The sequence below is a fragment of the Peromyscus leucopus genome, chromosome 1, assembly GCF_004664715.2.
Source record: "Peromyscus leucopus breed LL Stock chromosome 1, UCI_PerLeu_2.1, whole genome shotgun sequence".
In the NCBI taxonomy this organism is placed as follows: domain Eukaryota; kingdom Metazoa; phylum Chordata; class Mammalia; order Rodentia; family Cricetidae; genus Peromyscus; species Peromyscus leucopus.
In genome coordinates, this window is record NC_051063.1 from 155486943 (window position 1) to 155499115 (window position 12173).

At 41.3% G+C, this 12173-nt stretch overlaps 1 protein-coding gene across 2 annotated transcripts in view; it reads left to right on the top strand.

Annotated features, from left to right (window-relative positions):
- Nell1 (neural EGFL like 1) overlaps window positions 1-12173 on the top strand; it is an 850988-nt gene that overhangs the window by 792432 nt on the left and 46383 nt on the right. Inside the window, exon 16 of one of the 2 annotated variants that reach the window (XM_028880172.2) lies at window positions 2802-2942. The exons of the other annotated variant lie outside the window; for it this stretch is intronic. Within the exon in view, the coding sequence (XP_028736005.1) occupies window positions 2802-2942 (141 nt within the window). The remainder of the gene's footprint in view (window positions 1-2801; window positions 2943-12173) is intronic. 2 annotated transcript variants of the gene reach the window in all.

Genomic DNA, 12173 nt, shown 5'->3' on the forward strand with positions numbered 1-12173 from the left:
CTTCCAGGTTATGGTCTAACACTGAGGAAAGTCAGGCAGGAATTTGAAGCAAAAACTGTAAAAGAAAGCTACTGTTGGCACACTCATAGACTCACTATCAGGCTCTTGCTTAGCTAGCTTTCTTACACAGCCCAGGACTACCTGCCTAGATATGGTACTGCCTACAGTAGGTTATACCTTCCTATATTAATTAATAATCAACACAGTCCCCTACTGACATACCTGCAGGCCAATATGATCTAGGCAAGCTCTGAATTGAGACCCCTTCCTCAGGTGACTGACTCTAGACTGTATCAATGCCTACTAGGTTACTTGTGTCCACAGATTATTTGACTCCTCTACTGCCTTAAAAACCTTAGTAGTTTCATCATTTTATTTTAGAAATCAGCAAAATGTTTACACATCATTTATTCTGCCCCTTGAAATTTCTAATTTCAATTCTAAATTGAATTTAGAGTGGAAGTGATATCCTCCTCATCATCATCATCATCATCAGTCATCAAAACAGGGTCTTACTGTGTGGCCTTGCTGGCCCAAAACTCACAATTGAGACAGACTGGCCTCAAACACACAGAGATTTGCCTGATTTGTCTCCTAAGTACTAGAATGAAAGGCCTGTGTTACCAGACCTGGCTTAGAGGGATTGTTTTTAAGGTCAGATTATTCGCCTTCTAAACTTGAATGTGAAACGGAAGGACATTTAAACAGGGTTTTCATGGGCATGGCAAGATACATGATTGTTTTGCTCTATAAAACACCTTAGCTTTCCATCTCCTTTTCCCCTAAACCCTAGTTGCTAGCTGCCTAAATGTGATGGTGTATAGAGATCATGGCCACTTTTCTGAGAGATTTGTAAATGTCAAAGGTAGAATTTCTTGCTACTCCCATGTAAAGACTTGTCTTTCAGCCAAACTCAAGGAAGTCATTTCTGAAAAAATCAGTCTTCTGGTTACACTTTACGTTTCCCACTGCCTCATATTCAGAGAGCACTGAGCTGACTGGGAAATCTGTGGTGAGCCTTTTCCCTGTGTACTGAGACCTTACCCCATCTCACTTTGTACTTTTGAGAATTTTAGTCTATCTCACAGCTTCCACCTATAAAATTTGGGAAGTGACAATTAGCATTAAATGTTGAGAGCTCATTTCAGGGGATTTATATAAATGCACACACACTCTAATTGCAGTGTCTGAAGATGCCAGAGAAATATTGGGTCCTGGCATGCAGATACCATAAAAGGAATGCATGCTGGGAAAATGAATAATAGGGCAGAGCTGGTTCTGTACAGTCTAAGGAGCTTTCTCTCTTTACTTAACGGAGTTGTCATGAGGTGACACTGTCATATTTCAGACTAAATCCAGAGCTCAGTGCACTACTCTGGCTTCAAAGAGGTAATTGCAGACTGACCCTGAGCTGATACCTTCAACAGGCCTTGTAGAAGGAAATCCCAAAGTGCATTCATTCATTATGTTTTATATTCCAGTGTTAATTAAATTCGTGTTCATATATGCCATTATTCAGATATTTCCAGGAGAACAAAGAGAAGGTTTTTAGCCAACAGGGGCTACATTCCAAAAAATAATTACGTGGAGGAATTCTGTAAGAAGGATCCATCCCTAGCATGATAATCAGCAACCAAAGCCTGCCTAGTTTAGCTCAGGGGCAAGTCTTTGGGCTTAAAATTCTGTACATGATTCAGGTATTTGCTGATTGTGAAGAATCAGATCACAGAGAAAATAAGCAAAGCTCTAGAGACTTCTCTTTGTCAAGAATATGTGAAGAATGGGGATTTTTAAATTAACTATACTAGTAAATTAGCATGTTATCATTCCTAGATTATTTTCCCCAGAGCAACAAATCCATGAGATGTTGAACATTTCCCAAGAGAAAGCATTCAGCAGTAAAATGAATTTGAAAAATGGTGTGCAAGGTTTGGATGGTGTGTCTGTCTGTCTGTCTGTCCTTTCTTTCTCAAGGGAGTAAACACATTCTTGGTAATATGCCATCTATCCTTTTGGACTATGCAGGAGCAGCACCCTGCTTTGATACCCTGTTCAACTCTCAGTATTTAAAGATACCCATTTGTGGTTAAATTAACTCATTTTCAGGTTTTCTTATCTACAGTTCATGTGTATGTGCAAAACTATACATGTACACATGCACACACACATATATACATATACATACATACATACATACATATATGGGAATGTTAAAAGATCAATTAGACTTTTTTGTTTGTTTGTTTGTTTTGGTTTTCCAAGACAGGGTTTCTTTGTGTTGCCCTGGCTGTCCTAGAATTAGCTCTGTAGACCAGGTTGGCCTCAAACTCACAGAGATCCACTTGCCTCTGCCTCCCAAGTGCTGGATTAAAGGCATGTGCTACCACTGCCCAGCCAGTTAGACTGTACTTAATCTGGGACTTCCTGAACTCCCCTCTCCTTAGATCTTTGAAGAACACACAACAATATCTAGAATTACTCATTTAGGAACACTGACGGTGAGTGTCATTAGTTTAGATTTGGGTTATTTAGATGCTGACCTAGAATGTGCAACTATAAATGACTCAGAGACCACCAGTTTCATTCATGCTGCTCTTTTATGTCAGAAGGTACCGGGGCATGAAGGTTTCAACACTTTTGCATTCTGGGGGAAAAGTTGCATTTTGATCTTCCTGTAACTTTTATTTTAGATGATATGTCAGCTCTAATCTGTTGACATGAGCATATTTGAGGTATTTACTGTAAGGTTAGTGTAAAAAGACACTAATGTCCTGGCGGGCTTGTGTTTTTCTCTGAGGCAGATATTGATGAGTGTGCAGAGGGATTCGTTGAGTGCCACAACCACTCCCGCTGCGTTAACCTGCCAGGGTGGTACCACTGTGAGTGCAGAAGCGGTTTCCATGACGATGGGACCTACTCACTCTCCGGGGAGTCCTGCATTGGTAAGCAGCTCTCAGCAACACCCTGCACCTGGATCTTTGCAAGGGGGTGACTTCTTTGCAACCCGATGCAATGCGATCACTCACTGGTTAAATTCATCTCTTCTCAAATTCTCTTCCCCTACAATTTAGAGATTAGGCCAAGGATTATACAGAGTAGGGTTTGGGGAATTTTATACCAAAGTAAAGCAGTCAGAGGGAAAAAAAATCTGGCTCTTTGTGCTGAGGGTGTTTAGTTCTTTCTCTGTAAAACCATGGTGATAAGCTGAAGTTTTTGACAGCCTGAGGAGCCTCTGGCAGGTGGAAATAGTGCTAGATTTAGAATTAGAAAGTGGACCTTCACTTCAGACTCTTAAAAGTCTCTCTGCTCTCTGATCCTTGTCTGGGGATGTGTAAAAGGAGTAATTATAATACATGTGTCTTTTGGGGATGAGATGGAATGTCTGTCTAAAATTGCAAGCTTTGAACTGATGCCTGCGTACGATGTATCTTGAGTTAACCCTAGGGTTGTTGCTGTTGCCACGGTCACCATTTCCCGCAGTGTCACCTGTAATCATCATCCTGCCTGTGCTTCTGCTCGTGTTCGATGTGGGAAGTCAGCAGAGTTCTTAAGCTTAGGACTCTAAAGCTTTGAAGGAACCCAGCTTTGGATTTAACTCTTTCCTTGAGATCCATAGCCAATCCCGTTCATTCAGGTCCTGTGTATTCTGCTGAATTAGTGAAGTTTCTCCTGTGGTTTACTCAGCGTTTTCTTAACTTTTCCACCAGTGTCAATGACAAGTAAAGATCAACTAAGCCACCATGGGACATAGCACTAGCTTTCAATCATCCTCTTGCTTTTGGGATGAATGGGGGATGATGGTAGTTACAAGCATAGACCCTTGGGGTAGACTCCTGGACACAATCCCAGCTCTTCCACTTCTGGATATGTTAATTTAAGCAAACACTTTCTAGTCTGTGCCTCGACTACCAACATCTATAAAATGGAGATAATAGTTGTTTCTAATTGTTATGAACATTGTAATAGCTAAGTTGATTAGCATCTATTAAATATTCAAAATGTATTAGTGTTTATCTTAAATGTCAGTACATTTCAGCATTATGTTAATATTCATCTGCATTTCTACTATTGTTGAAGTAATGGTTTATAACTTTATGGAGAGCTTTTTCTTTAAGTTTTCATATACTTCCTTTACATATTATTGATATATCTGTATATGTATAGCTCATGACATAGAGTTTATGTGAATAGTAGACCAAATGGCTATGCCTAAGGACTGGAGACAGGTACAATACTAACATATAGGATAATAACTTTGAGGGCTGAAATAAAAGTTGAATTCTCAGTGATTATATGTAATGTCATTAATGAAGGAGATGCCTGCATTTTAGTTATAAAGAGCTTTAGAAACAACCTGGTTAAAACAGCATCATAAATGACTGAGCCTGCCATGGGGCTACACACCTTTGCATGTGGTGTGCCTCAACTGTGGATGGGAAGCCAGGTGACAGCCAGCTCATGTGTATCTGTTTTCCTCTTTGATGTGTTCATAGGAATTATTGATCCTCTAGTCTGCTGATTTCATATCCTTTACCCAGGAAAGTTTCAGTACTGAATTCCAGTTTCAAAACATGCTTTATTCTGCTACCTTTCCAGTGAGAACTATTGTAGTCAGTGTACAATAAATTAGGAAATGCAGTCAGATTATGTGACTACCAAAGAAACTCTGACACGGAGAGGGGTAGTTGCTTGCTCCCAACACAAGCTTTATTTGATACTAGAGAGAGCTGAACCTAAGTCAAGGGAGCCAACCTCATGGATGCCAAGGATAGTTGCTGTGTGCACATGTTCTGGTATAATTGTCACAGTAGATTGACATTTTATAGTTCCAGTGTTGGTCTCTGTCTGCCAGGCTGAGCGGCATGCATGCACATGCATAGGGATGTATGTAAGAGTGCTTGTATGTACACACGTGTGTGTATGAGCTCATTTCATCCAGGGACTGGCTCCTTTTCTGCACAGGAACCTTCCTGATTGAAGTGGACTTTTTGACAATAATATGGTGATTTTCATTCACATCTCTTGGAACTTTAACTGTTAATCTAAGTTATATTTTTTTTTCTCACTTTTCTAAAAAACATGAGAACATAATTCTGGCCATCATTCAATGTTTCTTTGGTAACTGACAGCAATTTTTTTTTGTCCAGAATTTTTTTTTTCTGAACAAACAAATGTGTAAATTGTGGTATGCTGTCTTCTTATACAAACTTACTTTGAATACCACCTTCTCTATGAGCAACTTTCTTTCTTCTTACGGCTGTCAGGCTTTTAGGTGGCATTGTCCCTGCCTACCTCCTGGGTTCGTCTCCTCAGTGTGTTAGCCTGATTGCTCTTTCCAGGCCTGCAAACATGGCAGTGAGTGCCCCCTAGGTCCTGGCTTGTCCATCCTGTGCTCTCTGACCCTGGCATTGCTGCCCTATCTATTAGGTCCCATAGCAAATGTTCTTCTTTAGGCAGAGCCAGTGTGAAGATTATTCGAGTTTCTGTGTCCTATCTTCCCCAAGCGTTTTGTTATGTTATGTATTTATGTCTTAAATAGCCTTTAGCACATGCACAAACGTAATGCTGATAGCCTCTTGTTTCAAATACACATGTTCTTGGGAGGCAGAGACCTTGTCTATCTTTTGATACTATACCCTGTGGCCTCTAAAAAAAATCAAGTATTTAATACAGCTGTGTCACATGGGCAAAAGAACAGACATTCAAAATATATGAGGTCAGCCATATTTTCTATTTGGCTTGACATAGCTAGGTCTATAGATTGTTCTGCAGGGCAAACAGTGTTAGCTTCTCTAACACCTCTCGAGATATTTGAGAAAAGACATTCACTAAGAGCCCCCATTGCACCCACCCTGCATCCCACCTTCTGGGGATTTAACTGTGAGCAAGTGGAGATGTCTATTCTTGAGGGATTTATGAACTACAAACTCAGAATCATAATAATAGAGCTTAGTGGCAGTGAAAATGATCACACCCGAATAAGCCCTAAGTAGCACACACCACTAATGCCTACATTTAAAAAGTAGGCAGTTCCTAAAACAACCTTTAAAATAAAAAGATGGTTTCACAAAATGGACTCAGCTATGCTTCCCCTCTCAGACAATGGTAGAATCACAAGCATTAGGATCTGAAAATGCAGCTATTTAGGCTTTTAGAAGAATAGTCTCATCATTCTATTCTGTTTTTTTTTTCAGATGGCAATAATAACACCTGCTATATTCACTCCACCAGAAACTCTGCAATGTTGACACAATAAAGAATAGCATTCAGACAAGATTTATTTTTATGTATAAAAATATTCATCTTTTTCCCAAAGTAGATCATGTGACCCAACAATTGAGTGGTACCAGGCATTATAGAGAGACAGAGCCATCATGCACAAGAGACTCTTTGGAAGCAATTGTTCTCTGTTTTGTTCTTCATTTGTACGATGTCAGGAGACAAGGACACACAGATACCTGTGTTTAGTATTATCAGAAGGTGCCAGTGGCCTGCTATGACACTATGTTTTGATCAAGTAGTAGGAGACTATGATTCTCAATGCTATTGTGGAAGTTGTAAGCAGCTCTGTGTGTGTGTGTGTGTGTGTGTGTGTGTGTGTGTGTGTGTGTGTATGTGTGTGTGAAATCATGTTGGGAATGCCTTATAGTGATTAATAAGTAAAATCCATTTTTGTTGAGGTAAACTTACTATTTCCCTGAAAGTCCAGCCACATGTGTGTAATCCTGGTCCTGTGAAGCATGATGAGTAGACAGAATGTGCTGTTGAGACTTCCCTGGAAAGACAAATGTTCTTCCTTATTTAATTGATAAACACTTTACACATGATATTGGAACAGAATCTATCATACCCAAGACTCAGCAGTCACCTAGACAAACAATCTAACAGTGCAAGTCTGTATGTTTTTGAACATTGGAACTAAGACCAGGTATCTGGTAGAATTCTAATAGGATCTCAAATTTACTATAAGGTCTATCCTGTCAAATACCCTATGGTATTCAGCTTTGTGTTGCTGAGACAAGATATCTGAGGCAGATAATACAAAAGGAGGTAGGTTTTAGAGGCTTTGGTCCATTGTTTGTCAATTCCATTGCCTTTAAGGTCATAGCAAGGCAGAATATCATGGAGGAGATCATGTGATTGACAAAACTGCCCACTTCATTATGGCCAGGGAGCAAATAAAAAGAGAAGGGTAAGAAATGGCCAGGGCAACTTATATCCTTCAAGGTCAGAGCCTCAATGGTCTAATTCCTTCAACCAGGTCTCTTGTACCTCCCAAATGACCCAATAGGGTCAGTCAGAATCCAGAAATGGATTGATGTACTGATTCAGTCAGAACTCTGATGATCCAGTCACCTCTTAAAGGCCACATTCCTAAACACTGTTGCATTGTGGTTAAAGACTTTTTAGCACATGGGCTTTTGGGGGTCATTTAAGACTCAAACCATGCCACCATCTCTGACCCTGTTTAGTATAAATTTGGACTCAATTTCTATGTTGTTCAAACATCTTCCTAATGGTTGTAGTAATTAGCAATGGTCAGGAAGCAGTGCAGAGGATGTGGGGAGCCTGGGGCTCAGTTCTTAGCAGATGGCAACCATATGAATAAAAATAGAGGGGATAATTAGGAGGTTGGTGTGTGCACATGAGCACATGTATGAGTGCACACACACAAGTGCATGCATCTGCATATGTGCATACATGCACCCATACATACACACATACACACATGCATACATAATATCCATAAAACAGTATTAAGGTAGTGCGATGTAGGGTGCAGAGGATTCCTTAGGAATACTAAAACATGGAAGTTGAAAAAATTACCCATGAAGCAAACGATAGCATTCTTATACAAACTACAGTTTGCTGTAACATGATGTGGTTGGCATTATAAAATATGGAAGCAGAAAAGATCTTCACCAACCCCACATCTGACAGAGGGCTGATCTCCAAAATATATAAAGACTCAAAAAGCTAAACATCAAAATACTGAACAATACAATTAAAAAATGGGCTACAGAGTTGAACAGAGAATTCTCAGCAGAAGAATCTCAAATGGCTGAAAGGTATTTAAGGAATTGCTCAGCGCCCTTAGTCATCAGGGAAATGCAAATCAAAACAACTCTGAGATACCATCTTACACCTGTCAGAATGGCTAAGATCAAAAACACTGAAGACAGCTTATGTTGGAGAGGATGTGGAGCAAGGGGAACACTCCTCCACTGTTGGTGGGAATGCAAACCTGTACAACCACTCTGGAAATCAGTATGGTAGTTTCTCAGAAAATTGGGGATAAGTCTTCCTCGAGACCCAGTTATACCCCTCTTGGGCATATACCCAAAGAATACTCAATCTTACCACAAGGACACATGCTCAACTATGTTTATATCAGCATGATTCATAAAAGCAAGAACCTGGAAACAACCTAGATACCCCTCAACTAAAGAATGGATAAAGAAAATATAGCAAATATACACAATGGAGTACTACTCAGCAGTAAAAAACAATGATAACATGAAATTTGCAGGCAAATGGATGGGACTAACTAGAAAATATCATCTTGAATGAGGTAACGCAGACTCAGAAGGACAAACATAGTATGTACTCACTCATAAGTGGATAATAAATGAGGAGGAATGGCCAGACTGCAACCCACAACTCCAGAGAGGCTAGCTAACAGGGAAAGACCCTAGGAGGGACACATGGATGACCCTGTGAAGGAGAAGTGGATGAGATCCACATGAGTGGACTGGGTGTGGAGGTCTGGCAGAGGGTAAGGAGTGGGGGAGGAGAACATAGGGAAATGGGAGGTCAAGCTGGAACAGGGACAGACTGGAAGGGCAGGGAGGAAGATACCATGATAGATGAAGACATCATGGGAATAGGAAGAGGCAGGGTGCTGGGGAGGCTCTCAGGAATCCACAAGGATGACCCCATCTTGGTCTGCTGGCAGTGGTCCAGAGGGTGCCTGGACCAGTCTACTCTGGTAGCCAGCCTAGCAAATAACCTAGCTGTCATCATAGAGCCTTTGTCCAGTGACTGATGGAGGCAGATACACAGATGAGAGAGAGGAGAAATACTGCAGGTGAGGGGCATTGAGGACATGATGGGAGGACATGCAGAGATGACCGGCCACACTAGTGGAAACCCATGAACTGTGGACTGGTGGCTGTGGAGCCCTCATGGGACTGAACTAGGCCCTCTGGATAGAAAAGATGGTTGTTTGGCTCAAACTGTTTGGGGGGCACCCAGGGAGGGAGATCAGGATCTGTCCCTAATCTATGGGGAGGCTTCTGGAATCTGGTGCCTGTGGTGTGACACCTTGCACAGCCTTGGTGCAGTGGGAAGGGGCTTGGACCTGCCTAGGCTCAGTGTGCTGGGCTCTGCTGACTCCCCTTGGGAGACCTCGTCTTGGGGGATATGGGCATGCAGGGTGGCTTGGGAAAGAGGATGGGGGGTGGGAAGAGGGAGAAGGGGGGATCTGTGGATATAGTATGTGCAGTGAGTAGAAAATTTCTTAATAAAGAAAAATGAGGAAAAATAATAAAAAAATAAATAAAATATGGAAGCAATTAGGGGAGAAAGGAGTCAGCCCAGACCAGAAAACTGTCATAACAGATGGCATGTGAACAATTGGGCTCACAGGTAAAAGTATAAAAATCTACTAATAATATCTAAAACCCATACACTATTAATGTTGTAAGAGCTTTCCATTTCCTGACTCATTTATGCTCAGAATAATTCTGTTAGAAAGAGATTTGCATAATGACCATTTAATGAACAAATAAGCTGAGTCTTCCCTATGTATTATGAATGTCCCAAATTAATTTGGTCTAAAATCTCTTTTATTTCCAAGGCATTTTTTTGAATTTTTTTTGAGAATTTCATATGTGAGTACTGTCTTTACATCATATCTACTCTTTTTTCTGCCCTCTCCAACTTCTCTTGTCTCCATCTACTATTTCTTAAATTCATGGCCTCCTCTTCTTTTGTTATTCTTTTTTTTCCTTTTATTTTATTTTACAATATCATTCAGTTCTACATATCAGCCACGGATTCCCTTGTTCTCCCCCTCCTGTCCCCCTCCCCTTCCCCCCAGCCCACCTTCCATTCCCACTTCCTCCAGGGCAAAGCCTCCCCCCCCCCCAGGACTGAGATCAACCTGGTAGACTCAGTCCAGGCAGGTCCAGTCCCCTCCTCCCAGACTGAGCCAAGCGTCCCTGCATAAGCCCCAGGTTTCAAACAGCCAACTCATGCAATGAGCACAGGACCTGGTACCACTGCCTAGATGCCTCCCAAACAGATCAAGCCAATCAACTGTCTCACCTATTCATAGGTCCTAATCCAGTTGGGGACCCCTCAGCCTTTGGTTCATAGTTCGTGTGCTTCCATTCATTTGGCTATTTGTCCCTGTGCTTTATCCAATCTTGGTTTCAACAATTCTTGCTCATATAAACCCTCCTCTTGCTCGCTGTTATTCTTTTTTTTTTTTTTGTTTTTTTTTTTTTTGTTTTTCGAGACAGGGTTTCTCTGTGTAGCTTTGCGCCTTTCCTGGAACTCACTTGGTAGCCCAGGCTGGCCTCGAACTCACAGAGATCCGCCTGCCTCTGCCTCCGGAGTGCTGGGATTAAAGGCGTGCGCCACCACCGCCCAGCTTCTCGCTGTTATTCTTATACAGACAGATAGACAGACAGACAGACAAAATCTACAGAGTTCATTGCATGTTGCTCATATGCACATTTGTTTAGAGTTAACCACTTGGGATTGTATAAACTACTGGGAGCCCATCTCCATGGGAGAGTGATTCCCAGTGCAGAACGTACTTGTTGAAATCTCGTGACTTAGTGCTAATTGCTGGAACTTTCTAGAAAGCCTTATTCAGGCATTGCCATTGAAAAATGAGCAGCTTCTGAAGAGATTTCGTATCTAAGTCCTCAGCAAAGATCTGTTGAGTACACAAGCTGCTATGTAAATCGCAGATTATTTTTAATGAGTTGAACTTTCTTAGAAGGAAGTCATGTCAATCTATGCCTGTGTGTCTATTAATTTCTTTGTTGATGTGGTCATTTAATATGAGTCATTCAGTTCTGTTGTTCTGTGTTGAGCTCTGGCTTCCTGACATGTAGCTGGCTTTTCCATGAGATAAATGGTGCTTCGGACGGTTGTGATTCTGTTTGCATAGAATGTACATTTTGTCTCTTATGGAGTTGGAATAAAATGGCCCCCATAGGCCCATAGGGAGTGTCACTATTAGGAGGCGTGTGTGGCCTTGTTGAAGTCGGTGTGACTTTGTTGGAGGAAATGCATCACCAGGGAGCTTGTTTTCAGACCTCAAATGCTCAAACCAGGTCTAGTGGCTCTCAGTTCACTTCCGGCTACCTGCAGATTGTGATGTAGAACTCTCAACCCCTTCTCCAGCACCATGTCTGCATGCATGCCGCCATGCTTTCCACTATGTTGATAATAGACTAAACCTCTGAACTGTAATTAAATGTTTTCCTTTATAAAGTTGCCATAGTCATGATGTCTCTTCACAGCAATAGAAAACCTGAGATACCTCCTTTCTATGTAATTAGATTCATCTGTTTTACAAATAACATTCAGAGAGCTGCTCTCTTATTTATGTTGGTTGCCTAAGACTTGAAAATAGGGCTTCATAGATCAGACCATAGCATCTCAATGGTGTCTCTAGCAGGAACATGCTGGATATAGGGAAGGGCATGTGTGGTACAGAGAGAGCTTCTGAGGCTAGAGATGACCCTTTTGTGAAGTAATGACCCACCCAGTGACAGGTCAGAGGAAGGGAAAGCTCTGAGGAAGGCTTTATGGAGCTTGGCTGGGGTGTGCAGACAAATTGTTGTTGGGTATTACCTAAGGAAAAACACAGACCAATAAAGTATTTTCCAGTGCGGTTAGGGTTTTCTTCAGCGCTTTCTTCTCATATGAATGTAGCATCTCTAAAAATCAACCATCAGGAGCTATTATTTTGATTTTTGTTATTATAGGATCGTAAAGGTTGTTCCTAGCAAGTTTTCTTTATAAATTTTTAGGTTTTTGTTTCTGGTTGTTTTTTGTTGTTGTTGTTGTTTGTTTGACACAGACTCTCATCATGTAGTCCCAGCTGTCCTGGAGCTACACATATCACAGCCTGAATTTCTCAATCTTCTTGC